This window comes from Dryobates pubescens, chromosome 12 (genome assembly GCF_014839835.1).
Source record: "Dryobates pubescens isolate bDryPub1 chromosome 12, bDryPub1.pri, whole genome shotgun sequence".
Taxonomy (NCBI): domain Eukaryota; kingdom Metazoa; phylum Chordata; class Aves; order Piciformes; family Picidae; genus Dryobates; species Dryobates pubescens.
The window spans coordinates 34,002,192-34,029,877 of NC_071623.1; the positions used below are offsets into that span (position 1 = coordinate 34,002,192).

The following is a 27,686-nucleotide window of genomic DNA, read 5'->3' on the forward strand; positions in this document are numbered from 1 at the left end:
GTTTGCAGCTCCTGGCAAGCTCCTTCTCACCTGCTTTTCCTGTTCATATTCCTGGAAGTGCAATGATCCTTTAGTTCTCTTTTCTAAACTCAGGTAGCACTTCCTCATCAAGACCTGCCTGTCCTTTCCAGCCAGAGGTGTCTAATTAACAATTGTTGAATAGTTGTTAATTAACTGAACAATGTTTCCAATCCACTTGTGGAAGACCAGCTGTGGAACAAGCAGGGCAAGGCAGCACAGGAACACAGCACTGTGGACTCCCTTTCGTGTTCCTCTGGAATTTCCAGGGACACCAGTGAAGATTCATCAGGCTGCTCCAGCACAGCAGGAACAATGTCCCTCATGCTCATTTCCTGCTGCAGACTCTGGCCATTTGCAGTAGCTTACTGGTGGTCTGCTGCTGACACAGGACACAACTCTCAGCAATTCAAAAGACAAAATAATCTGTGGATTTATTGTACAAATTTGGCCTCCCAAATTCTGGGACTTTGCTTCCAGGCAGAGTCTTGTGCTAAGGTTTTGTTTGCAGCTATTGTGTGTTTCACAGAACCTCATTTCCACCTGGGCTTTCTGAAGGACTGTGACATTCAATTGTCTCCAAGATTCTCCTGTGAAGAGCTTTGCTCAGAACAGTGCCACCACACAGCACGGCTCAGCGACGTAATTTTCAGCCACGACAGTGAGGGATCCAGCACAAACACATAGAAAAGCAACAGCTAAGGACATCACCATTCTCCCTGAAGGGTGTTTGGGCAGGAGCTTCTGGCCATGCAGTCTTGTGTTTGGGGCACATCCACATTCCCTGTGCAGCTCCAAGTGCTGGACTTTCACAGCAAACCTTTCCTGAGGGTGGTTTGAATGCTTTGCCCAAAGCCCAATACCTGCTTGTGTAAACTGCTCTCTCTTCTTGACCCATGTACTGATGCCAGAGGGGGTGCATTTGTCCTGCACTGGCTGCAGCTGCAAGGTAAACCACTCAGAGACTGCTCAAGGAAGAGGAAAGGAGAGCAGCACAGCACTGAGCACTGTGGGTTTGGACATAGTGAGAAGCAGGGAAGAGAAATTTTAAAGTGTTTGTGTGAGTTTCAGTGTAGGTGATGCCCATGGTTGGGGAAGGTGTCCATCAAATGCAGCTGCAAGAGAGATTTTGCTTCAGCAGCCAACACAATGTCTGTGTTGATAAGTCTGCAAACACTTCCTCTGCTAAAGAGCACCTTGGCCCTAATGGTACCCCAGCAACCATGATCCTGATTGATTGCACATCAGGAAGTTGAAGTGCAGAAAACTCCTACCCAAAATCGCTTGAAAGTGTGAAAATTAAAGGTGGAAGGCTGCTGTTTTAACACACACTGTGTGCCAGAGCAGCCCCAGCCCCAGTCTGACCTGTGGGGCAGCAAGGAGGAAGGGGGCACACCTCCCCCAGGAAATGTTACAGGCACACATGTTACATGAAGTGCCGCTGGTGTGGGAGAGCAGCAAGGGCAAAGAGCCTGCACAGCTTCCTGTTTCTAACCCTAACCCTAGCTGCCAGAGGAACACAGAAAAAGCTGCAAGTAGGACCTGGCTGTCCCACAAACATGCTCACTGTGTCCCATTCAGGTGCATCACATCCGAGTCCTTCAGTGCCACCTGGCACGTTTGTAGCAGCCAAAGGCTGCACACAGCACCCTCAGCCAAAGGGCTTTTATCCCTAGGGCATACTTCAGAGCTGCCCTCACATTTGCCAGCAGCCTTTCCTGTGCAGGGTGGCCTCCACAGAGGACCTACTGAGCTCTTGGGCAGCTCACTGTGTTCACATCTGAGGGGTGTCTCCAGGGGGGCTACAGTCAGTGCTCCTGGAGCACTGCAGTGGGTGCACCAACACTGTCTTTGCAATGCCATAGTAAGGCCTCACAACCCCATCCCTCAGGACAATGTTCTCCTTTTCCAAGGCAGGCAAGTTCTCATGCCTGCAGCAGTGGCCTCTGAAGTCACTTGCTGCATCACACCATGTTCTTTCTTCCACCTCAACTGATGCAGTGCTCCCCTCTTGGCCTTTCTTAACAGCCCAGTTCTCCTAAGCATTTACTCTTTTCTTTTCCATCCCATGGCTGTACAAAGGAACAAGGCAGTGTTTAATTCCTCTCTTTGATCACAGATACATAAAAGATCTGAGTGCTTCAGACACTTTGTCCTTGTTGAGCTGCTGCTTTACTCTGGAGATAACAAGTTCACCGGGTCCTCCATTGTTTAACTTCAGTATTTTCTGGGCAGCTGCATTCTGCTCATGCCCAGAATATCTTCTTCCATGTGCTGGGAGGTATCTAACTCCAGCCTGGGCCCAAACATGACTCAGGAGAACATACAGGGACTGTGCATAGGAGTTTGCTCAGAGTCCTTCAAGCACACACTGACAGCCTCAGGTGCTTAGCAAGAACACCTTGGCAGCTGCAGGGGAAGCTTTGTGCTACCGGCATTGCCAAGGAAGGGGGAAATTTCCCAAGCCTGAGAGGATATCAATGCAAGTCTTCTACCTCCCACAATATCTACACCAGGTCATGAGCAGGGCTGGAAAGGAATGGGGCTTTAAGGCTGAAAAGTGAGCTGTTGTGCTGCACAGAAAGGAAAGCAAGAGTCATGCATTTTGTAGCAAGGAAAAGGAGAAAAGAGCTGTGCCTGAGAGGTCTCTGGTGTACTGTCAGGGAGCAGCTGGAGCCTTACCTTGTAGGTTAACTTGTTCACTCTCTGCCCTGTTCAAAGAAACAGTGCTGCTGCTGTCCTCAGCCATGAGAACATTAGGGGAAGGATTCAGATCACCATCACAACAGAGAGGCAGCTCCAAGGTAGGCCATCCCATCTGCTTTGATTGGTGACAGGGAGGGACTCTCTAAGCACCAAACTCCATCCACTGAGGAGGGAACAAAGATAAAGGATACCTGCGACCCAAATGAGCCTGAAAAAAGAGTTTGGGCATTTGAAAGGAGGAGGAAAGGGAAGCTGGAAATACAGAGAGGAAAAATCCAGTGAAATTAATTTGGTGTTTAGTTCTGACACTACAAAGCTGCAGGGCTCCTTGCCTCCTGTCCTCTTGCTTGCTGTGAATTTGTCTCCTAACTGGTAGAAGTCTGCATTTTCTATTGGTTTGTCTATTTATCTTCAAGGCTTAACAGAGGCAAAGATGAGTGAAAGTTTGGAAAAGCCTTTCACAGCTGCCTTTTGGTTTCAGTATTCTCGCTTAAGCACCAGTTGCCCTCTGGCAGTTTAGTCTTTGGGGGTTTGGTTGGTGTTTTCCTGCGCCTGGGTGTGACTCCTGCAGAAGCCTTGTCATAGCCAAAGAGCCAGGACAGCCCCCTCTAATGATCTGTGCGTGCATATGAGGTGCAGGGGCGTTATTCAAGGTGTTTTCTTACTCAGGTGTTATCAGCTTAGCAAGCCCAAGCGTCCCAGGCCAGTGGCTCTTAGTGGCAGGATGCTGAACAGAGGAGTGTGAGCAGGCTGCAGGGCCCCTGCTGATCTCAGTGACTCCATCGACTGTTTCTGGAATGGAGCTTCCCTGCTCTCTAAATTCTCGCTTTTAAATACCCCAACAATCAAAATTACATCGCTCAAATGGCAACCGTTTGCTGAAACGGAAAGCTGGAGCACTGGTCTGCACTTATGGGGGTGGCTAAGCACCAGACCAGGACGTAAGGCCTTGAGAATGCTCTCCTGCTTCAGAAGCATTGCACTGCAGGCCCCCAGCACAACCAGTTCCAGTGGTTTCAAGGGTAGAACCTAATCACTTTTGCACAAGATGAGGGAAGTCATCCCCTTAGTGCTAATTTCCCTGCAGTGTAAAAATAGTGATAACAAACCAGTAAATAATTAAAAAAACCCAAACCAAGAGCAAGAAATAGCACAAATGCAAACAGCATCACTCAGACTTCTTTGTTCTGCTGGAGTAGTCTACATTTCAAAGCCACCTCCCACACACACACACTTACATATAACATTCTGAAATACAATACTTCCTCAGCTGCTGTGCTCATTGTCACATCATTTATTCCTATGTGTGGAGCATTCTGCCACAGAAAGCAAAACTGCAGCAGTGTTTTTCAGCTGGCATGACTCATCCTGGGTACCCAAACAAAGACCTGAGAGACAATAAAACAGAGGCACAAGCAAAGGGAAAGGGATAAAGACAGAGGCAAACAAATGTCAAATATTATTCCATTGCTTGGGCCATGTGCAGTTTGTCAAGAACTGGCCTCATATTTCTCCTTGGTGTGATGGTAGCAGACACAGCACACTGCAATCAGCATCCCATCCATCACCCTTCCAGTCAGTTACATCAGGTTTGGTTTTGTTTGTTTCAGAACCCACTCTAGGAAGGCTTTGTTTTATCAGCTACAGAGATCATAGCCCCAGACTGGGACAGCCTTTGCTGCAGACTCTGTGGAGGGAGAGGCTTGCCCTGCTGGTTGCACACCTTGACTGTTGCAGGGGTCAGGCTCGCTCCAGAAAGCTCCAATGGAGCATTGGTTTCTGAAGTGCAGTGGCAGCTGAACACTGGCTCAGCTTTTCAGGAGTGATATGCAAAGGCTCCTTTGAAAGAAGGACACTAGCAGGGAAAATGGAAATATTGTCAGGTCCCTGGGGCCCCATCCAGGCCTGGTTGTCCTTACTTAAGCCCACAGTCAAGCTCCCTCTGTCCGTGGGCCCAGGAGTATCCTAGTTTGGGCTGTGCCCATACAGGTCTTCTGCATGGACCTTGGCACAGTGTTTTAGTAAGCCCTACCACCACCCTGCTGTCCCCAGCAGGAGAAGGACACAGAGCTGCTGGAGGGAGTCCCTAGGAGGCCACAAAGGTGATCCCAGGGCTGGAGCAGCTCTGATGTGAGGACAGGCTGAGGGAGCTGGGGTGGTGCAGCCTGGAGGAGAGAAGGCTCCAGGGGCACCTCAGAGCTGCCTGCCAGGAGCTGAAGGGATCCTGTGAGCCTAACAGAAAACACTCATGTGAAAAAATACCTTGACTGCAACTTTGAAGGATCTAATGTAGCTTCTGTGCTTGACCTTTCATTTCCTGGCAAACAGCTGGCTGCAGTTCACTTCTGATCAATGTCACTGTCATGTCTGGGCCTATCTTCATTCACAAACGATGGCAGAACCTCCTCTCTGCATTCCTGCCCTTAGGTAATGGCATGATACCCACGATGTGTGGGCAGGGACTGTTTCATGCCAGACCTCAGCTGATTACATTGCAAAATGCAACCTAACCCTCAGATCCCTCCTTCGGTCCCTCTAAGACAAGCAAACCCACACAATGCTCTGCTGGCATCTGAGGAAGCTGGGTGCTATGGTAACCTGCCACGTGAAGCACCCCTAGGAAGCCTCCTTATTTGCAGCATATGGGATTCAACTGAAGTCTCCCTCCAAACACAATCTCCATGTAAACATGAACTGAAACCTTGAGCCAGTGCCCAGCTGCACTGCAGGACCTCAGCTCCACAGCTCACATGCTCCAGAGTGAAACGTGTGGCTAAACTGAGACAGAGGAGGAATACTCAGCCCCTGACAGGCTCTCAGCAGAGCCGGGAAGGTGACTTCTAGTAAGTGGAAGTAGATGCAGCTTTCCCTACCTCATTGCTTTACTTGCTTTCAAGAGCAATGCCCTTCTGAGCATTTTAATTCCTCCCCTGGCAAGGCAAAGCTTTCATGTAAGCACCTAAAGAGAGGTGGCTGCAGGGACAGCAGCGGCTGCAACACCTCAGCTTTCAGCTTTTCCCTTTCAGGAAGTGTCAAACTGGTCAGGCAATTCACAGAGCAATTTTGCCACTTGGGAATGGGCAAACTGGCCTCTGAGTGCCACAGAGCTGAAGAGAGGGTTCTGAGGGACTGTTCGTTGCAGCTGGCAATGCCTTGCAAACAGGGCCACAACTTCTGGTGGGATACTGATGGAAGACTAGGAAATTCTTCTCCTTTGCCCTGCTCTCCTGAGGGATAAAAGGGGAGGAATTCCTCACAAATGGAAGTATCTGCACCTACTGTCTTTCCAGAGCAGCTGGCACTGAAGAGATGCCCTTAAACAGTGGCAGAGTCCAAGCAAGACATTAGCCTGAGCCCTGGCCAACAGTCAGCAGGAAGAGATGAGCTGTGGTGGGGATGCTCTGTAAGCAGTGCTCCCTGCCCAGCTCACCGGCTGCTGGCTTCAGACCCCTTCCTTAGGAAGCTACTCACTGTCTGCCCTCTGATGAAGCAACTCTGAGCCTTTCTTCTCTTCCTATCAACTAATTAGTTCTCACAATGGGGAGCAAACTGAATAAATTTGGGGGCAATCTTGCCTCCCCCATCTGGTCCCTGCCCATGGAACTACTACCCTCTGCTGCCTGCTCCTCGGCCTCTCACAGCCAGGCCCCTTCCCCAGTCTCTCCAGCCCACAGGCTCAGTTCCAGATCTGAGGAGAGCAGTACAAAAGCTTTTCAAGGGGGAAAAGCAGAGTGACCAGGAATTCCTGCAAGGGGCATTCACAGGCTCTCCCCACCCATCTCCTGCAACTTACAGAGCACATTTGCCATTCTTGTGGGGCTTCTCCATCTATAATAACCTGAAGCAGCTGTTTGATGTTCCAGCTCAGTACTAATCAGAGATGCACATTGTTTTAGTTTCCACTAGTGAGTCTCTGACACTTTCAAAGTCTTTTTTTTTCTTCCCATGTAATACCCAACTGATATTCAACACAACAGAGGCTGTTCAAAATGTGGATTTTCTCTTTCTGAGGGACAGTGCCTGGCCTGGCCATGCTGCCTGCAGAAGGGTTGTCTTCCTTGCATTTCCACCCCCACCCCTCACACACACACCTTTTTTTCTTCTATGCAAAATCTGCAGAAGATAATGATGGCAAAGCTTTGGGTGGAGCCACTCCAGGATATGATTCCAGGGCCATTCCAGCAGGATTCCAGTCAGCACTGAGTAAGGACACAGCCACACAACTGTGTTTCCTAGTGTTGCTTTTAACAGCTGAGATTTGAAGTCTACTGCCATTCAGCAGGGTACAAATAAACAGCAAAGCTGTTGCTGCAGCCACGATGGGCTACAGCCTGGAAAGAACTGGGTTTGGGGAGCTAAGCTCTCCCTTGGAGGAGAAGAGTAGATTGGTTTGGGACCAAGAGACCCTTTATGAGCATAATGCTGGCAGGAGGCAGCACAGCCTAATGAACCAGCAGCAGCACAACAAAGGAGCTTGTGCAGCACTTCTCCCTTTCCTTGAGGAGGTGCTCTGCTCTCACCCCTGGCATCCTGCAGGTATGACCTAGAAGAGCTCCAGTCCCTGCCTCAGAGATTGTCTCATGACCTCAGCTCTCAGCTGATCTGAGCTCACAAAGGTGAAGGCAGGGAGGTGGTCCTGAGGACGTGCAAGGAGCAGATGGAAAAGCGAAGTACAGGGCCCTGTGTCTTTCCTCAGCTTTGGTTTTCACAGTGCCAGCCAAACCCTCTGAATGAAAGAGGGGCAACAATCCTGCACCCTCCCTTCACTGGCTGTGGAGAGACATTGCTGTAAAAGGATGGCCACAGGGTGGCAAGGCACAGGGGCAAGGGGCCCCCAGAGAGGATTCTCAAGTGAAACTGCAAGGTGTCAAGCAGGGAGCTGGAAGGCAGCCTCACCTTAGGTTTTTTATCTGACTCTTCCTCTCCCCCTGATTCTCAGCTGGAGCTGGGATGGATAGGAGAAAAATTTTGTGGCTGGACACAGTGGATGGCCTGGCAAGGACAAGTGGAAGAGGGCAGCTGTGTATGTGTCAGAGTGGTGTCTGTTCATGATGTGAATCAGGATAAGCTGGAAGTGTATAATCACTTCTAAAGGAAAAAAATTCTCTCTGCCTCTGCTTCTCTGCCCTCACATCAGAAATGTTCTTTTTGTTCTTTTTCAAAGTGCTGAGCTTGGTAGTTCAAAGCACACTGGTTTTAGTCAGAACTAACTTTATCCTGATCTGACCTGCACAAAGACAATTTTACTCCATTTAATAATAACAAAAAAGTAAATACCCAGTATATTCCAAGACATGATCAGCTGCCAGCTCACTCCAGTGAGGTGAGTTAGATTTCATCACTGATACCCTTTGCTTACAAAAGCACCAGTTCCACCCTGGTATTTGCCTGAATTTCTACCCCAAGGACAGAACATGTTGAGGAAGTCACTTTCTCACTGAGAGCTGTGTGTCTGCCCTAAGTAAGGGAATTGTCATACAAGGCTTCAGGCCTGTGGAGCAGAAAGGGTTAAACCATGACAGTCAAGTGAGTTTCTGACCATTCTTCCTCCAGCAGTCGCGACACAGTAAGCCTAGGAGCTGGGTGCTGCCCTGGCCATGTGCAGGGCTCTCACTCCCAGCTTCCACCCCAGCAAGTGCCTCCCATGGGCTCCATGTGCAGCACTGGAGCTCCCTGCCACAGGGAGTGGAAGCTGGCTGAACTGCAGGAAGCAAAATAGGAACTTCAGGATGAGGATTTCCCTTGGCTATAAATGAGTGTGAGAGAAAAGACCTGAAATACTCCTGAAAGCATGCCTTGTAGGCAGGAGTGCTCAGGTGGCCTCACCCAGGCCTCCAGCAGAGGGGCAAACCAGCAGCAGACATTGGGTTTGCCATTGCTCTGGGAGGGGGCAAAGGGCAGCTCACTTCCCCACTTCTTTCTGCTTTTTATTAGGGCTGCACATTTATAAAAGAAATTGTGTCTGCTGTTGCCCAAATGGTTCTGAGGAGGCACAAATCTGCTTGGCAGAGGTGAGTGATGCTGTCCACAATGCTTATGTAAAATCCTGTCCCCAGCGTTTTCCTCCTCAGGGCTTCTGCTGGGTTCCCATCAGCCTCAGCCATGGGAGCTCAGCAGCTCGGGTTTGTCAAAGCCGCTGAGACCTCTGCCCTAGGGCAGGGAGGGGACTTGCTCTTTTTCTCTAAAAGGCAAGGTCACCGATTGCTCTTGTCCTCCCAAACAGGCTGTCCTCTGCTCAGCAAGTTTGAATTTCTATAATCTCAGCCTATTTTGGTTTTCCCCTCATCCCAGATACCTGCAGTAGCCTCCTAAAGTACTTTGTGCAAGTGGGCAGGACTGATGCCTCACACAGGCTAAAAATATTTGCTCTCTAAATGCCACCACAGCTTCTATCCATAAGAGGATTAATTAAAGCATGGCTGTGAATATACAGATATGGAGATCACCAGCCCCAGAGCATACACAGACAAATGACTCGATGCCTCCAGGCAGCTGTGCCACTGATCCACCAGCAAACTGCTCCAGCCAGGCCCTGTCTGGCTGGCTCTGGAGTAGCCGCAGAGGATCTCATCCCAGTTTGGGTCCCCCGAGGCAGGACTGAGTCCTAGCACACAGGAGACATCAGGGAGTACTTCAGACCTCTTCTGCCTCAAGACCTAGAGGATGCCACCAGATGTCACTCAGAGACTCCCCAAACACAGCAGGCAGGAGGCTGCACCTCCCTGGGCAGGATTAACCCACGCTCCACTAAGGACTATTGCAGATGGTTTTACAAAGCAGTGGCTGCAGGACCCCGGGTGCCACCAGCTGCTGCATGGAGGACAGAGTGTCTGTAACCTTATGATGCCACAGTGTGCTGCTTGCTTGGCTTTTCCCTGAGATGCTCCTGCAGCAGCAGGCTGCCCAGAGCAGAGGATGGAGCTGTCTCACCTGTGTGTCAGCTGGAGACTGTTACTGCACCATTTCAAGCTCAGAAGTAGCCTTCTGTGACGCAGAGCCTAGTGTGGGTCTAAGGTACATCCAGAGCTGGTCAACTACCTCCCTAGTGAAGTTCAGGCTCCTCAAACCAGGGCAAACCAAGGCCATCAGGTCCTAACAGTGTTGATGATAAACTGTTTCAGTAATTGGAGATTCCCTTCCCTTAAAAAGATGAAGTGAGAGCAAAAGTGGGTCACAAACAGACTGCCAGAAAAAAACAGTAACAGCTAAGTTGATCTGATGCTTCCATTAAAAGAAGATACTACAAAAAATTAATTTCTCCATTAAAAATTAAATGTGCTCAAAAGACGTCTTCAGCTGGCAAATCAGCCAGAGGTTTTGTGCCAGTGTAAAGGAACTGAAGACTCAGCCTCCACTCCAAAAAGCACGTCTCAGTTGTATGGCGTGCTCTTGCTCCGTGCACATGAGAGATCCACAGAGCTGATAATGCTGCAGAGTCTATCCAGGAAAGCTCAGCTTTTAATGCTCTCCCCATGCAGCCTGGTGGGCACGGTAAAGAAAAGGGCTCAATTAAACACTGTATTAGACTGAGGCACACTTGTAGCCTTGGTCACTCCCTGAACTTGAAACACATTTACACCAAAAAAAAGCAAGTAGAACCTGAGTCCAGTGAGTAAGAAGCTCTAACTTTATGTACCAGACTCAAGCACAGAGGGAGGGACCCCTCCTGAGCCAGACCAACATGTGCCTTGCATTTGCATCTCCCTCCTTCAGATATGCAGAAGCACAGCAGCAGCCACAGCTGCCTGAAAATCCACTGTGTGAATAAATGCAATCCAGAGCTTGCTCAGAGGAAGGAGCATCAGCCAGTGCTCTATGCACAGATGGGAAAATACCTCTGGTATGTGACCCAAAATGATGTGCCAAAGCAGTATCAGCCCCAGGCAGTGAGCAAGACGACTGCTTTATAGGCAGCATCCAATTAGCTGATGACACTCCAGTCTTGCAGTGCTGCAGTCATTTTGGATGCACTTAGCTGATGACAATCCAGTCTTGCAGTGGCACTGAAGAAATTCCTAACATCAGCCCTTCTCTCTGATCTCCTCCTAGAATGCACAGAACTGTGCCAGTTTATGCTGAGAACTGATTGTTTTAATCCATGTGAAGTTACACATCTACTGCTGCAATTATTTCTACTTTGTGTGTATTCAATTTTCACTTCTAATTCACAGCTCCAAGAGTCAAACTGAGTCCTTGTGATCGTGCAGTTCTTTGCCTGTCAGTCTGGCACTGGAGACTGAATTATGCCCTGTGGGCATCACTGCTGGCTCTGCAGAAGCCTAGGATCACCTCCTGTAACCTATTTGTCCTAAAGATTAACACAAGACTGCACTGAAACAAGGCTTTGGATGCCACCTCATCCACAATTCATTCTCTCTAATCCTGCATGAGGAAAGGGATGTGAATGAAAAAATTAATATCTTTTCCTAAACACAACAGGTTTGACCTTAATCACACACAAAGAGTAACTGTAGGCAAGAAGATTCTTATATAGCCACTTGTCTGGAACAATAGAATGGAGCTTACTGGTTTGGATATTCCTGTGTCAGGATGCAGAGCTTATTGTGTGCCAGGTTGTGTGTTTGGAACTGGATTTATGTCACACCACTTCAGATACCTGACTGCCAGCTGACCACCCTGGCTTCCCTTGTTAGCACTTAAACAAAAGAACTTCACAGGATCTATCATAGTATCATAGTATCAGTCAGGGTTGGAAGGGATCACAAGGACCATCTAGTTCCAACCCCCCTGCCATGGGCAGGGACACCCCACACTAGATCAGGCTGGCCAGAGCCTCATCCAGCCTGGGCTTAAACACCTCCAGGGACGGGGCCTCAACCACCTCCCTGGACAACCCATTCCAGGGCTTCACCACTCTCATGGGGAAGAACTTCCTCCTCACCTCCAGCCTGAATCTCCCCACCTCCAGCTTCATTCCATTCCCCCTAGTCCTATCACTACCTGATATCCTAAGAAGTCCCTCCCCAGCCTTCTTGTAGCCCCCTTCAGATACTGGAAGGCCACAATGAGGTCACCTGGGAGTCTTCTCTTCTCCAGACTGAACAGCCCCAACTCCTTCAGTCTGTCCTCACAGGAGAGGTGCTCCAGCCCTCTGATCATCCTCTGATCATCTACCTTTAAATACCTTTTGAGTGCCCTTTAAATACCTTTCAAATGCCTTTTAAATACCTTTCAAATGCCTTTTAAATACCTTTTCTGGCATTGCAGGAGTAGTAGAAGTAGACATCACTATTGAAAGAAAGCCAAAAGGGCAGTACTTCAAAGCCAGGCAAAACCAGAGAAAAGTTAGCACCAGTCAACAGAAACAAAAAGTCCTGGGAACATGTAGAGAAATATCAGAATAAACAAAGAGCAGCAGAATCCAACCCGAGAGGAGCAGCAGAATTACTGCCAAGGAGAGGAGCAGAAGGATGAGGGTCGCTGGGCACGGCCAATGCAAAGGGGTGTGAAACCAGCCTGGTGCCAGCCCACGCCGCTGGGCACCTAATCCATAGGCAGGGTGGCTGTGCAGGGTGTCACGCTTGGTGCTGAGAGGGACTGAGGATGGAGCAGCAGCTGCCCAGAGCTGTGGGGAAAAGGTGACTGTGACTGCCGAGTCTATAAAGAGAGCAGAGGAGGAGGAGGAGGAGGAGGAAGAAAGCTATATTAAGAATTTCCACAGCAGCGTAGCTATGCCTGCTACATTAAAAAACATTGTATTGGCACAGTGAGGAAGATGATTGAAGGCTGAAGAAAACATCATATGACAGAGACAAAAGGAGCTCAATCTGCTCAGCTTGAGAAATGAAAAGGTTGCTCAGTTTCCTCACAGGATTTCTTGAATGAGAGCAGCACCAGAGTATGGAAGGCACCGGCAGGCTGAGCGAGTGGTGTGCAAGGAGGAGCACCAGCTGGAGGGTGAAGCTTTGGCTCCCCTGGAATCCCCAGGCTCTCCAAACCATCTCCCTGTAGGGGCTGTGTGGGTGGCTGTTGAAACAGACTTCAACGAAAGTCTGCACACTTTGCAGACTGCTTAAGCAGAGCAGGTACAGAGCACAACTGTAGCAGCAATGGGCTGCAAAGAGGAGTGTCAGTTGTCCCTCCTGGACCTGGAGAGAGCAGATCTGTGGTTTCTAGGAGTCACCGAGCCACAGGAGCATAGAAATAGCTAAGGAAACTGTGCTCTGGTGGCTTGAAGCTGGCTGGCTGCAGTGAGCATCTCTGGAGTTCACTGTGGGGCAGTTGGATTCTATTCTCTTCGCCTCAGAGTGTTCCAGTGCCCAAGCTCGCTCTTGTGGTTACAGTGTGGGTTTAATTAGTGGCATTTTCCCCTGGACTCTTAATATTGTTTGAAGCTGAGCAGTGCCTTCCAGGAGCTCAGTAAATGTTAGTGCTGGGTAGGATGTGCTTTTCCCCTGCTTTAGAGATTTTTTGACATTTCGGAACTGTCTTCTAAATTAGAATAAAAAAGAAAATGTAAACAAGAAAAAGCCACAAATCACAATTTCAGGTTTTTCAAAGTTCTGTGGCTTGAGCAAGCTGGGCTGGTGGGAGGTGTCCCTGACCATGGCAGGGGGGTGGACCTTTGAGGTTCCCTCCGACTCCAACCATTCCACGAATCCATGAATCTGAGTGAGCCTAACAGCAGCAATCATGAATGGAACTGGCCAGAGGAGCTTTCTGTCAAGTGCAGTTCCTATACTCAGGTAATCCACAGCCTTTTAATTAGATATGCCTTCAATTGAGGAAAAGCTTTTGTGGAAACCTCATTAATGTAAAAAGCTAATCAACTCTTACAGCTGCACTCGCTGAGGGAGTTTTACCTTTAAGTAATTCCCCGTGCTGCAAGCCTTGCCTGTAAGGATGTGTCGCACGCTCCTTTGACTTGCTGCAAAGCATCTGTCTGTCTCCTGGCCCAGGCAAAGCCGAAGATGAGGAGGTCCCCTCTGAGTGCAATGTGGCTGGCACAGTGCACTTCTAGCACCAGCAGCTCAGGGTTTGGGTTTTGAAACACAATTCTCATTTCTTGTTTCCTGGGAAGACAGCACTACACCACTGCGCCCCTTGCAGAAAGGATAACTAACCCGTTAAGTGAATCATTATGTCTTACTCTTCCCACTCACGTGGCACTGGCAAAGACCACAGCGCTTCCCAGACTGGGTTTTTTTCACATTCAGCACCACTGAGGCCCTTTAGCTTTTTGCAGCGGCACAGCCCTGACCCCTTGGCTTAGGGGAGCCCTGGTAACAAGTAACAGCATCAGTAAAGCATCTGAACACTTGAATCCACATCCTTCCCAGGGACAGGATCTCGTTTTCATCCCAGATGGATTCTATTTCTCCTAGAAGGTTCAGAAGACAAAGAAATGCAGACAAAAAAGCCATGAAATAGATCCTGTCAGACAACTACAACTTCCTTAGAGAAGCAAGAGAGCAGTTTCTTTGACCAAGAGAAAGCAGCAGAACACTGCCTGGCTCTGAGGGGTTTTGTAATGCTGACATTTGGGCTGCTGCACTTCATGCACTTTTCATTTTTTCTTTGTCATTTACATGCAAATTCAAACTAGGTTTAAGTCAGGTTTTGTTAAGCAGAGCTTGCTCAAGCATGGAGTGGTGCAGTGCTGGAAGGTGGCAGCCTCATTGCTGTCTGTCCCCATCTAGAAGGTTCCTTGGAAAGTTAAGAGCTTTTTGTAAGCTGATCCTGGCCTGCAAAGGATGAGCCTCGGTGTCCCCTGCCCACAGATGAATTTGAAAAGCAGCAGTCCTCATCACACTTTACCCAAACCCACCAAGTATTTCCAGTGCCTTTACACACACAGAGGAAAACAACCTTCTGCAGCAACACAGACACCAAATACAACTGTTGCTACTGATGCATGATTGAAGTTTTAGTGTCCCAGGAGATCACCTGGTAGCAGAAATCATTTTCCCTGCATGAGACAGCCAGGGGTGTCTCAGCCCCTTGAGAGCATCACCACCGGTGACTGCTTATCACAGGACCCTTCTACCTTCCCTGTGAATACCTGCACTGAGGAACACTGATGTGTTCTCCCTCACTGGCACCACATCCCCTGCTCTCATTTAGTCACTTGTGTTTGTCTCCAGATGTTCTGAGGGCTCCAGCTCCATTCCCCAGAGGCTTAACCTTTGGTAGCACAAGGACAGGCAGCCCACTGTGTCTGTCTCTCACAGGCAGGGCTGCCTTGCACCAAACACAGGCCACTGAGGATCAAAGCTCCTTGTTACCATTCTCCCCTCTGTTTGACCTGAGAGATCTCAACTGACTCTAACCTTCTAGAAAGAAGAAACGAGGAGGAAAAGAAAAAAGACTGCTTCATCAGGATTTGCAACTCCACTGCCAGGATCTGTGAATAATGATGCATTTGATAGCCTGTGACGTAATTCCATGCCTTGAAAACAAAGGACAACGTTTGCTTGCCACTGTCTAATTCAGAACTGGTTCAGTGCCAAAGCCAATGTTACTACACCAAGGAGCAGCGTGCCCCGCTACAGCAAATTAAAGTCATAGCACAGATACTGTATGTGAAACCAAGGCTCTGAGCCACCGAACTCCTCCTCCTGCAGAAGTTTGTTTGATGCATACATGAAAAAAAGTAAACTGCCTCTCTCTCTTTTCTTTGGGGGAGAAGGGGAAGGGGGAAAGAGAGAGGAGCAGAAGGGGCTAATACTTCTAGGTATCAGTATTGATAATCAAGGGGTTTGCCACAGAAAACAAAAAGACTGGCACTGAAGCAACAGGATTCAATGGCGGCAGTGACTCAAAGACAGCTTTGGGGAGTGAGATGTCCATGGCAGCCATGTGCAGCATGCACAGAAGTTCAGGCTGAAGGAGGCAGCCTGAAGGCACCCTGCAAATGGAGGAGTTTTTCCCAGCTCCAGGGGGGCCATCAACATTATTGCAAATGAAATTTTAACCAAAGAGATTAATAAGTCATATCCCTGGATGATCTGATAGTCAGGGCTCGCAAGTATTTGAGCTGAATGAGCCACAAGAGCTTGCAGCACTGCTGCAGAGTGGGTTTGCAGTGCTTATCTGTGTGAAAGAGCAGCACAGAGCACTCCTGAGAGAGCTGCTAAAAGCTGACAGAAGGTCCGGGAGGGTGTGACAGCACAGCCAGACAGCCCCAGAGCCTTGCCAGGGTTATGAAACAGCCAGCAGCCTGCTGTGCACAGGAGCCTCAGCTCCTCTCTGGTGCTTGAAATAGGCTGTGCTGAATGCCAGCCCTCCCAGATGACTGCATTACAGAACCTGCTGAGGAAGTGCCAGGAGTACTCAGCCCAGGTCCCAGAGGTATTCAGGCACATCTGATTGTGTATTTTTAGCTGTCACGCATGGCAGCAGCTACTCTGCCTGTACTACAGCAAACACCACTGCCTGCACTGCACAGCAAAACAAACTCCCCAGTTCAGCTCTGTACAGTGGGGAGGTGACTGATCCACTCAGCCCTTCTCTCTGCCTTCATAGAGCAGGACCTGCCCTAGATCCTAATGCACCTCTCTGTATCAGCATTAGTCTCTGTCAGACAACAAACCAGGCAGTGTCCTCTCAGCCAGCTTTGCACAGAATGAAGGGCAGCTAAAACTTTACTGCAGTCCATACATGAACCCTGTGAGACCTGGAGACTGGCTGGGGCACCTCACATCTGTAGCCAAGCTAAACAGAACAAGTTGACAGTTTCTAGTGGCAGAATTAGGAGCTCTGTTTAACATCTACACACTTCTCCCTCCTGCTCTTCTCACAGGAACCATGGATCCTGCTGGGTTTAGATTCTTGACCGGTGCAGCAGACCCAAACCTGGTTTACCAAGCTGGAAATGGCTGTGGAATGGAAGAGGACAATGCCTTTCTATGATGGATGTGTGGTCACAGCATTTATAGCTGTGCCAGAGCTCACCCAGTGCGCTGTGACTGAGAGACTGCTCCCCGTGAAGCTGCAGCTGCACAGCCCAGATCCCAAGGGTGCCAGCTCTACAGAAAGGGCACAGCCCAGCTGTGTGTCTGCCCAGATCCCATGGGTGCCAGCTCTACAGAAAGGGCACAGCCCAGCTGTGTGTCTGCCCAGATCCCATGGGTGCCAGCTCTACAGAAAGGGCACAGCCCAGCTGTGTGTCTGCCCAGATCCCAAGGGTGCCAGCTCTACAGAAAGGGCACAGCCCAGCTGTGTGTCTGCCCAGATCCCATGGGTGCCAGCTCTACAGAAAGGGCACAGCCCAGCTGTGTGTCTGCCCAGATCCCATGGGTGCCAGCTCTACAGAAAGGGCACAGCCCAGCTGTGTGTCTGCCCAGATCCCAAGGGTGCCAGCTCTACAGAAAGGGCACAGCCCAGCTGTGTGTCTGCCCAGATCCCATGGGTGCCAGCTCTACAGAAAGGGCACAGCCCAGCTGTGTGTCTGCCCAGATCCCATGGGTGCCAGCTCTACAGAAAGGGCACAGCCCAGCTGTGTGTCTGCCCAGATCCCAAGGGTGCCAGCTCTACAGAAAGGGCACAGCCCAGCTGTGTGTCTGCCCAGATCCCATGGGTGCCAGCTCTACAGAAAGGGCACAGCCCAGCTGTGTGTCTGCCCAGATCCCAAGGGTGCCAGCTCTACAGAAAGGGCACAGCCCAGCTGTGTGTCTGCCCAGATCCCAAGGGGGAGAAGCGAGAATAAAGGAATGGATTCTGAAAAAGCTGTAGGGCAGTATCAGAAGCATCTGGTTTGAGCTGCAAGTGCTGAGCAGATGTTTGTAAACAACTTGACAGGGAGTTGTTAGCAGCATTGTGCAGCACTGCTTGTTTTACACACAGACCTCTGTGCTTAGTTACAATCAATTGCAATTGTCTCAGAAAGTCACAGCAAGCAAACATAAGCTCGCTTATGAGCCTTGGATTATTCTGGATGCTGTTGGGGTGTTTTGGGTTGAAAAATAGTTTCAGTTCAGTCTGTGTAATGTCCTCTGTTGCACGGTGCAGGACAGATCTCTGCACCCAGATTCCAATCCTGTGTGAAATACAGCAATGGATATTGAAAGTCTTGTCTGAACACAGGGTTTAGTAGTACCCAGATTTGCCCAGCTCAGAAAAATGAAGAGCTAAGTGGGTTCCACAAGCTCTCAAGAGAAGTGAAAGTCTTGAAGGTCTCTTCCAACCGGGTCTATTCTACTCTACTCTATTCTATTCTATTCTACTGATATATCTTGTATGGTATATGCAAAAAATGTATTGGTGAAGGAGAGGAAAGTTCTGTAAGAACATTGGAATTGAACAAAAGAAAGGAGAGCAAAAACATCTCAGTGCAGGCACAGGACAGGAGAGCAGATCATCAGGACCAGCTGACAGCACAGCCTGGCCTCCCAAGAGCCTGCACAGCAGCCCCCCCTGTACCAGGGCCAAGAAAACTGACACCCACTCAGCTCCAAGGTTCTGAGCAGATTCTCTAGAAGTGGAGACTAATCTGCAGCTCCCCTGTCAAATGCAGAGGTGTGACAGAGGGCAGGCAGAGTAAGTCTCAAGGTGAGGCTTGGGGACCTTCAGGCCTCCTGTAGGAATTTGTATACACCTAATAAGAACAAGATTGGGTTAATTATTTCAGGAATATGTGAGGTGCTCAGACACCCAGTGCCAGCTAAGAGATCTCATGACTGCAGAACTACTCCTGCATTTCCTCTGCAGATCCTGAGCTTAGAGTAAAAGTAATTTGCCTCAACCCTGCTTCCAGTCTAAGTTACTCCATGATTGCCTTTCTGCCACAGTGCTGCACCAAAATGGATCATCTCAGGGCTCTGTTACATGAAAGATGAGCTATCCTCACCCTAGCTGCTCTGCTTCCCATGGAAACAAACACACAGCAAGTCAGCTCAGGGAACAGCATCGAGTCCTTTTTATTCTTATCTCTCCTCATTTCGTCTTTAAAAAAATTATTATGGCATCATTTCAAACTTTTTTTTTGTGGTTTTTTTTTTTTTCTTTCTTTAATGTGCTATATTCTTGGAGCTTCTTTGCTTGATAACTTCTGGCATTCAGAAAATGAGAGGTCACTTTCTCAGACTGGTCTGCCAGAAGCCCAAGGCTCTTGAAAAGTCTCCAAACATGCCAGGGAGAGTGGATGACAGAAAAGAAGTTATTGGCTGCCAAAGGGGATAGACTTCACTCACTTTGGGTTTGCCAGGCCCTGTACCTATCAGAGTATGATGCTCACCTTGTATTGAGTAATGCATTTGGGATCCAAAGCAAAATGATTCCCAGAGGTTTCAGTGAGCTCTCAATGGGACTTTTTTGGGCACAGTGCTCCCCGGGGCAGGACCAGGCACTCATTAAGCACTGTGCATTAAAGTAACACAATATGAATGCTACACAGCTGTGCAAGAGTCGTTTACTTGACTTAAAGTCTCCTCAAATGTTTTCTTTATGGCATTAGAGGTAATTCATTTGCCTAGACTGCTGTTGCTAAGGTTTAGCTTACGTCAGTGTTTTAACAAGAAAGCAGTCTGAAACACACAATTACTGGCACAGCAGAGAGCCCTCTCTCTCAAATGGCTCTTTGGAAAATGCTGTAAAACTTTTGATTCTGTTGATTCAACAAAAGGAGAACTGTTTAGAAAGAAATAGGATGGCAAGAGAGCAGCCATTCCATGCTCTGAAGAAATGAACTGCCTGCTACCCCCTAAAGCACTGGGTGTCAAGTGGAGGGGGCCAAGCTCTTTTCAGTGGTGCACAGTCATAAGCCAAGGAACAACAGGTACAAGTTTGAGCATAGAAGGTTCCACCTCAGCATGAGGAGAAACTTCTTTACAGTGAGGGTGGCAGAACCCTGGAGCAGGCTGCCCAGAGAGGCTGTGGAGTCTCCTCTGGAGCCTTTCCAACCCCACCCGGATGCATTCCTGTGCAGACTACCCTGGGTGCTCCTGCTCTGGCAGGGGGGGTGGACTGGATGGTCTCTGGAGGTCCCTGCCGAACTCTAATGTATCAACCATTGGCAGGTATCAATCATTACACAGAGCCTACCTGTAAATGAACTGTAAAAGCCCCCAGAGGGATTAACTCACTCAGACAGAGACCAAACCTGCAAAGTACAGCTCAGCTGAGTGACACAGGGAGATTGCAACACCCAGGTGAAACCTGACTGAATCCAGTGCACTGGGCTCTCTGGTGAAGCATTTTTTCCCTGCTGTCAATCTTCTGGCAAAAGAACACAGTAGAAAAGGAGAAGAGGTAGTAGGGCCCAAACATCACTGCTCCCTGATGGTGGCTGAGATGAATTGCTGAGGCTGAAGAAGAACCTCTGATAATCAAATAGCCACAGCCTACATAATCTGGACCCTCCCATTTCTTCTACTCAGCAGAAACCCAGAAAATTGCCCAGCAAAAGGTTTTCTACTCAAAGATGACAGAATATAAAAGGGAGAAATATTTTCCACAGGATCAAAGGAGTATGACAAAGTCTCTTTCAAGGGTCAGCATCGGGGCATGCCAACACTGCAGAGCTCCTTGGCAGGGTGCATTTGCCCAGCTGTGAGTATGGATGGAAGGCTCCACCACAGTGACTGCAACACCTCTAATTCCCCAGCCAGCTGATTTGTTAGAGGTGTGGAATATATCACAGGGAGTCAGGTTGTGCCATCTGGGCACAGTTTGCAGTGCTTGCTGCCTACAGAGCTTGCATGCTCCTTGCCAGGATTCTCTCTTTGTTGACTTCCTTTTCAGAGTTTTCACTTGGTAATATTGACTGAGTTTTCCCAACAAATGCTGATTACATGATCCATTTGAAATTCTGACCTAGGATATGGAAGGCTTTCAGTCTGCATGGCAAGTTACACACAGCTCCAAGTGAAGCACGGAAGATGAACCCATTGTCATAGTCACCAGGCTGTGCAGAGACACTTTCTCATCACCAACAGAGGAGCAGCACAATCTGTGCATCCTCTGAAGGCACCACACATATGCTGCACTTGAACAAATCACAGCCTTTGGAAGGAGACTCAATGTGTTACTGAGAGCAAAGCAGAAGAGAGTACAACACACTTAGGGAACAGATCAGGAGCTGTACAGACTGTCACAGGTTGTGCTTTTCATGGCTGCTGTGCTGCTAAGCCCTGTGATGCTGGACTGCTGCAGAAAGAACTCTTCAGAGAGTGCATCTCATGATTCCTTAAACTACTGTAAATTGATCTCTGAGCTCTCTTCCAGAAAATTGTACACAGAATTCTGCTGGAAATGCTACCAGCTGAAGCACTCGGCTGTGCCCATGCCCAGAAGAGCTCTCAGCCTGACTACATGAAGCACTCAGTCTGTGATCTGCAGATCCATCTGGCCTGGATTTAAAAGAACACAAAATTTTTGTGTGGGAATGTTTCTATGTGTAGACAGAACAAAGGTCTGCAGGCGACACCTGGATGAGAATATGATCAGGCTCTGCCCTGACACAAAGGTATCAGCAGCTCCTCCCTGAAAAGAAACTGCAGAGAAGTCCTCTGGGTGTAGACATGTTCTATATGTGTATTTTATGTACATTTATGCTTATTTATATGTCCAGCAGACTAAGTGCCACCTCTAGAAGCATCAAGTATTTTAGAGCCTAACAACTGAAGGTGTCTTCCAACCTGGTTTATTCTATTCTATTCTAATCCAGAGAATCTGAGAGAGTTTCTAAAGCCTGCAGTCAGAGGGAACATCCAGCTTTCATCAAAGTGCTGTCAGGAATCCAGACACTGCCTGAACACTTCATTATGCTGAAATGTGTCACCATCAGTAGATGCTCAGGCCATAGCCATCCCAGCCAGCCCTCCCACAGCCCTCCAGGAGCCTGCCTCCCTCCTTCCCTCCCTCCTAAGGCAGGGTACTGCAGCAGCTCAGCCACAGTCACCCCCAGGTGCACACCTCCCAGACCTTCCAGGAACCTCCAGAAGAAGCACAAATGGTAACAGCAGTTGGATAGGACCAAGCAAGTTCCTTACTTTTGGGAGGGAAGCTCTGGATCCCGAGCTTTGCGTGGTCATTGTCAGAACTGTGGTGATGCCCAGAGCGACTCTAGCTGGAGCAGCATCCATGTTGATCCAGAAAGAAACCCAGGACAAAATGACAATCAGCAGGCTAGGAATGTACATCTGGATTAAATAGTATCCCATCTGACGCTCCAAATGAAACTTGACTTCAATGCATGTAAACTTCCCTAGAACACGAAATTACTTTGATAAATGCTCTTTGCACAGTTTGCTCTTGTGTTCTGCACATCAGTTAGAGGCACTGCCTGCTTCATGCCTCCTCACCTCTGGGACACCAGTGTCACTCAGCCACTTGAGCCATGCTAGCTGGGGGGGACATGCAGGACCCCTGAAGCAGGCTGTGCCCAGTTCTTCACATCAATTGAGAAAACAAATGTTAGCACAGCTTTTTCACCTCCAGAGACAGAATGTAATGTTCCCTTTCTCAAAACTTAACAAGATTGTCCTTTATTTAATGTTTAGTATTGGAAGGGGACAGCATTTTGCTCTTTTAATGACATGAGGGGGGAGGGAGTGGTGCTGCTCCTTTTTGTCCTCTCTTACTTTCAGGGTTTGACTCTGCAAAGTTGTCTGACAGTAATCAGAAAAGCAAATGAGCTCATGAATCCAGAGTCTGAGCCACGTGGTGGGAAATGGCCAGACATGAGCTGATAAACCCAGCCTGTTGGGATTCACTTTTGGTTGACCCCCTCAAGTGTGAGAGAGGAGGGGAAGTCACAGTGGTCCCCCTTTCCACGGGTCACAAGATTACCCCTCCCGGGTCCCAAAATGAGTATACAAAAAATAAACCAAGTTCATTTTCTTTCCACAAGAGATAGAAGTGACTGCTTCTGGCAGAGGCAGACCCTCTCACATTCTGTTGTTTCACAGAGTGAAACAAACCCATTTGGTGCAAGCAGATTGGCTCTCCTGCTGCAGTGATGAAAAAGCTATTTTAGAGGAGAGGGATTATGTCTAATCCCAGCCAGCACCTAGCAAACCCTTCTCTAAATGCTGTCCCTATTAAGTGAGCTCCAAGCATGTGAATCAGTATTTCAGCAGAGTTCTTTCCACTCTGTAAAGCTAACATAGCAAATAGAAGAAGATAAATTAGAGTACGAAACAAAAGTTTTATCTCCCAGCGTCTGGTGCCTGCAGACTGTTACTCAGCTCAGCAATGAAAGCAATGTCCTTTGAAGGGCTGCAGGGCATAAATCAGACCACACCGAAGAGTTGGCTACAGCCTGGTATTTATCCCCACTGGCAATTGAATGTGCTGGAGAAATTAACTAAGTTCAGGGGGGAAATAAATCAAACAACAAACAGTAATTTAAAAGTGATAGATTAATATTTAAGAAAAAAGGTTTGCTAAAAAAGTTTACTTTTAAAGGAATTAAAACAACTGATTTTTTTGTGTCAGGTGTTTCTAAGTTTTAAATTCCTGAATGGCTCTAAGGCTATCAGAATATCTTTGGTGCCTTTAATGAAATTAAAGAAAATTTAGGGGCAAAAAAAATCTTTCACATAGGAATTTTCAGATTTAAAACTGTGTGCCTGAATCAAATTCTCATTTTAAACTGGGATTCATTCCCATTTTCCCCATCTTTTCCCTTTCTAAGCTGTCAACAGGTAGCACTTGAGCAGCTAACAGGAAAAAGCAGAGGCAAGCTCACCAGTGTTGTAATGCTTGGTGCAGTAACCAAGTTCTTTATCTTCCTTCAGAATAAACTGTGGCAAGGTCAAACCCTCTGCAACTTGCACAGGTCCATCACTTAGCCACTCAAATATCAAATCATTCATAGTGTAGCCAACTGCAACACAGGAAGCAGAGTTGGTTAGGTGGTAGCTGACTGGAAAAGATCAAAAGCAGACATCATTATGTTAAGCAAGCATTGATTACAATACATCTTGTCTCAGCTATGGCTTTATCTGATCAGCATCAGCACTGTGCTGTTTGTTACCAGGAGCAACAAGTGACATCGTTACATTCTGAAATACTCTTCCCTTTTGCCAATGAAAAATGATTTTGCTGGCCCATCAAAGATGCTGTTTACAACAGAAATGACCTCTCTTTGTGTCCATGCATCATCCTGCATTTCCCTTTATTTCATCATTCCTTGATACACTGGAGTTGGCATGCTCCAACAAAACAAGGTTTTCTAGGCTGCAGAATGTTTGCCCTCACTGGACAAAGACACAGCAGCTTTGGTCAACCTGGGAACCTAACTCTGAGAGCTGTGGAGGGGAAAGAAAGGCCTCAGCTCACTGAAATGTCCTTTAGACTGCAATGGCTGCATCCTCATGAGTAAATTGCAACCCCTGCGGCCATTCTCTGGGCACAAAGGCAGGGCCTACAGCTCACCTCCACACCAAACCCATTCTCCCCACCCCAAATAAACCCGAGGTGCTCTGGTACCCGCTGACTAGGGGATGGTCACTGTTCCCTGAGCCACTCCTGGCTTTGCGAGGTTGCCACCTGGCACAGGTCCAAGCGGTGCCATGGTGTGTGCTGGCAGCCAGGTGGTATGGATGGGTGTGTGCTGGGGTCAGAGCCATTCCTTGGCCCTGTTTGCTGCCAGCATAAGTTCCCTCATAAGATCCCTGCTTCATCAGATACCTTCCTTCAACTTTCCAAAAGACCACAGCATGTCTTGATCATTCACAGCTAATCCCTGGCTGTGTTCTGACTGCTCCTGAGATTTAATGGTTTCTCATGCACAGCATCACCCTGGCTACCCCTGGAAGGGACACAGCTTTGGTGGGCAGGGTGATGCACCCCAGGAGGGAGGGAGGGAGGGAAAGGAGCAGACAGGCTCCACAGTACAGTGATGGGCAGCCAAAGCACTGTTCCTACAGGATTTTGCCTTACCCAATAGGAATGCTGAGTCTCACCACCCAGACACAGCAATGCAGTCACTATCCAACCACCCCATGCTATGGAGAAAACTTGCTCTGCGACAGATAAAGCAGCTGGACACTCACAGCTCTCTAGCTGCATTGTACATGTCTGTACATCCATAGGGAAATTCTTCAAGTCCATGGGACAGGATAAGGTTAAAGTAAGCCTGAAAGTGGGGAGGAGGAGGGGATGGGGGGAAAGAGGAAAAAGGAGGGGAAGAAAAAGAAAACAGAAGGTGTTGTTAGAAATCCACAGTTTTTATCAAAGGCTCACTCTATAAAGCATCGAGACCTTAACAGCTCAGAGGCTGGGCTCCCTCTGCCCTCCAAAGGACACAGGATGTGTGGGGACAAAGCAGGCTGGCTGGCTGCTGACTGCTGGCTGAGCAGAAGAGAGGGAGTGAAGACATCAGGACAGCAAGAAATGCTCTTCACTGATGTCCCTGCCAATGTTTTATGTATGACACTGAACCCAAATACTGCACAGGCTGCAAGCACTGATCATGAGATGCTTTTTTAGGCTTTCTTTTGAAAAAAGCAAAGGAAAGAAACAACAACCAGGAGGCCTTTCAACAGAAAGTGCTTTTGTTGTGCACCAGGTCCATTTCCAACCCTTCATTTTTACTCCTTAGCTATAAAAAGCAAGAAAAAGCATCATACAGAAAAAGTTAGAGGCACACAGCATTAAAAGATAAAGAGTTCAGATAGAAGAGAGGAAGCCTAAAGGAACATTATCATACAAAGTACATTTCTTTTTGAATTTTTCAGTTGTTATTGTCCCAGATAAAGCACATGTGGACTGGGATGGGAACAGTCTTAATGTGGGTTTTTTGGTGGTGGTGTTTTTGTTTGTTTCTTTCTTTGGACTGTTTTAGTTCATGTTACTTTTTCACATTAAATCTGTTCCAATACTTCTCCTCTGCTTTATTTCTTTTCCTTTCAGCATGGGGAGAAGAGACCATTTCTAGCAAAGCAGGAGATCAGGCTGATGTAATTGCAAGCAGCAAGCCACTGCTAAAAAAAGAATTGTTAAGATTTTAGTTTAAATAATGCCAAAAAAATATACCACTACTGCAAGGGCAGTGACAACTGTGTGCAGCTGAGGGGGCTCAGAGCTGCTCACAGGCAATGCAGTTATGTCCTGAGCTCACAGTGGGGCTGAGCTCCCCTGCTTTCCTTTCATGCTTCACCCACTCCTGCTCTTGCCCTGTCTTTCCTCTGGCCCTTGACATCCTTCCCCCAGCTCCTCCTGTGTCTGCCTATTTACCCTGCGTCACTCCTTTGCACCCTAGACTGTGCCCAAATCCCACCCCACCGCTCTTTGGGGGACTCAGCCTTGATGCCAGTTGACTCTTGGGCACATACTCCTCAAAGCAGCACAATCAGTGGAGGGGGAAGATCCTTTAACAAAAACTGGAATTCAGCAGGAGTTAGATGTTTGTAAAGAGAGTCTCCTCAAGGTGAACTCCAATCTCACTCTCTCTCAGGGGTTTTGCATGCTGGTGCTCATGACCATCACACCTCTTCTCTGACAATCTGATAAAGTGCTTCAGAGTACTGCCCATGCAGACTGTTTAGGAATGGTCTGTGACATAAGAGTTAAGCAAAGAGCTGCTAGTATCATACCAACCCCTTAGGGGTTGGATTTACACATTACTTAACTGGAAATTTGTGCTCAGTTTCACAGAAGATCTGTGTTTGACGGGATTTGATGTGCTGCCTAATCTCCAGCCACAATTCACTGTGTTCCAGCACACTGCTTTACAAGCAGCTGTCACTCCTTACCCTGATGTGTTGCCACTCACCCAAAACTTCCATTGATCTAAGTGACAACTCTCACCCTGAAGGAGGACAAGATTCCACAAGGGAAGGGCCCTGTGTATCACAGTAGGAGGTATCTGACATCAGGGAATATTATTTTCATTAATTATCCTGCAAGGGTGGCAGTTTGTGAGTGGGCTACAGAACAACCACCTCCTCACGGGGGCTTTTCTAACGATAAATAAACAGCTGGGTTGGTCTTATTGAATATAAAGGCACTGTTGTGAATTTAAATAGTCCTGGAGATAAGGGTGGAAGTCCAAACAATCCATGATTGTCTGCTCTCAAGCATGAAAAGCAACAAATGCTATCAGAAACAACATCTTGTTTCTGTTCTAATCCTTCCATTCTTTCCCAGTACCCTCACCTGCACCTCAGCTGCTAGGACAAGGCAGGATTTCATGCTGCAGATGCCAGCACACTCCTGGGACATGCATGGTCACTGCTGCCGTTGCCTAAGAGCCATTTTTAGGCAAAGTCTGCAGCTGTGCAAAGCCCACAGTGCTGGCTTCAGTGAGACAAGTGTCCTCAATTCTAGAGATGCTACAACAAAACCCAAGGTTTCTGATGCTTGCCTTAAAGCTCAGAGCTGACAATAAAGGTAAAAATGTTTCTAATGGTACATTTTTCTTCACAAGATTGAACTCCTGATCCTTATGCCTGCTGCAGTAACATTGCAGTGTTAGCTAGGCACAAGCAAAGTCCCCATTAAGCTGGCAGGGGAGATGGAGTTGCACAGCAACCACGGCAGCATGGCGTGACACAGGAGCAAATGCCATCCGGGCTGGTGGCACTGAAGAGGGAGGAGAAGCTAAAAGCTCCGTGCATTGCTCCCAGCCCCCTCCCTGGGGTGATTTGTGCCTGAAAGAAGGGCACACACACTGCTCATATATCAAAAGGCCAAAAAAAATCCCAGTGACATTCTTGTTTTAAAGGACTTTTCATTTTGTAGTCCAGCTCATTATTTTTCAGGGCCCTGACTCATCACTTTGAATGCCAGAGCCAGGAACTTTCACAGTCTGCAGGCTTTGTCCTGTAAGGGGAACAGTCAGGCTGTCTGCTTTCCCCCTTGTTCTTGACGAGTCCTGGAATCCCTCTCTCGCATTTCTCATGTTCTGCAGCTTCTCCTCTGTCAGATGGGGATGGGCTGAAGCTGAGCTCAGAGGAGATGCTGAGCCTTCTTTGCTGTGGCAACTTGCAAGCTGTAGGCTGGAGTTTCACATCCTGCTGTTTATGAGCATGGTCCCACTCCCTCCAGTGCTTTGC

The 27,686-nt window shown here is 48.2% G+C and overlaps 1 protein-coding gene across 10 annotated transcripts in view; it reads right to left on the bottom strand.

Moving 5' to 3' along the window:
* GLRA2 (glycine receptor alpha 2) overlaps positions 1–27,686 on the bottom strand; it is a 103,415-nt gene that overhangs the window by 41,020 nt on the left and 34,709 nt on the right. For 9 of the 10 annotated variants that reach the window (XM_054165972.1, XM_009898070.2, XM_054165971.1 and 6 more), the window contains 3 exons: positions 24,684–24,766; positions 23,375–23,512; positions 21,675–21,889 (listed from right to left, as the gene is read on the bottom strand). In XM_054165972.1, coding sequence (XP_054021947.1) covers positions 21,675–21,889; positions 23,375–23,512; positions 24,684–24,766 — 436 coding nt within the window. The remainder of the gene's footprint in view (positions 1–21,674; positions 21,890–23,374; positions 23,513–24,683; positions 24,767–27,686) is intronic. The other variant, XM_054165974.1, reaches the window with a different exon arrangement.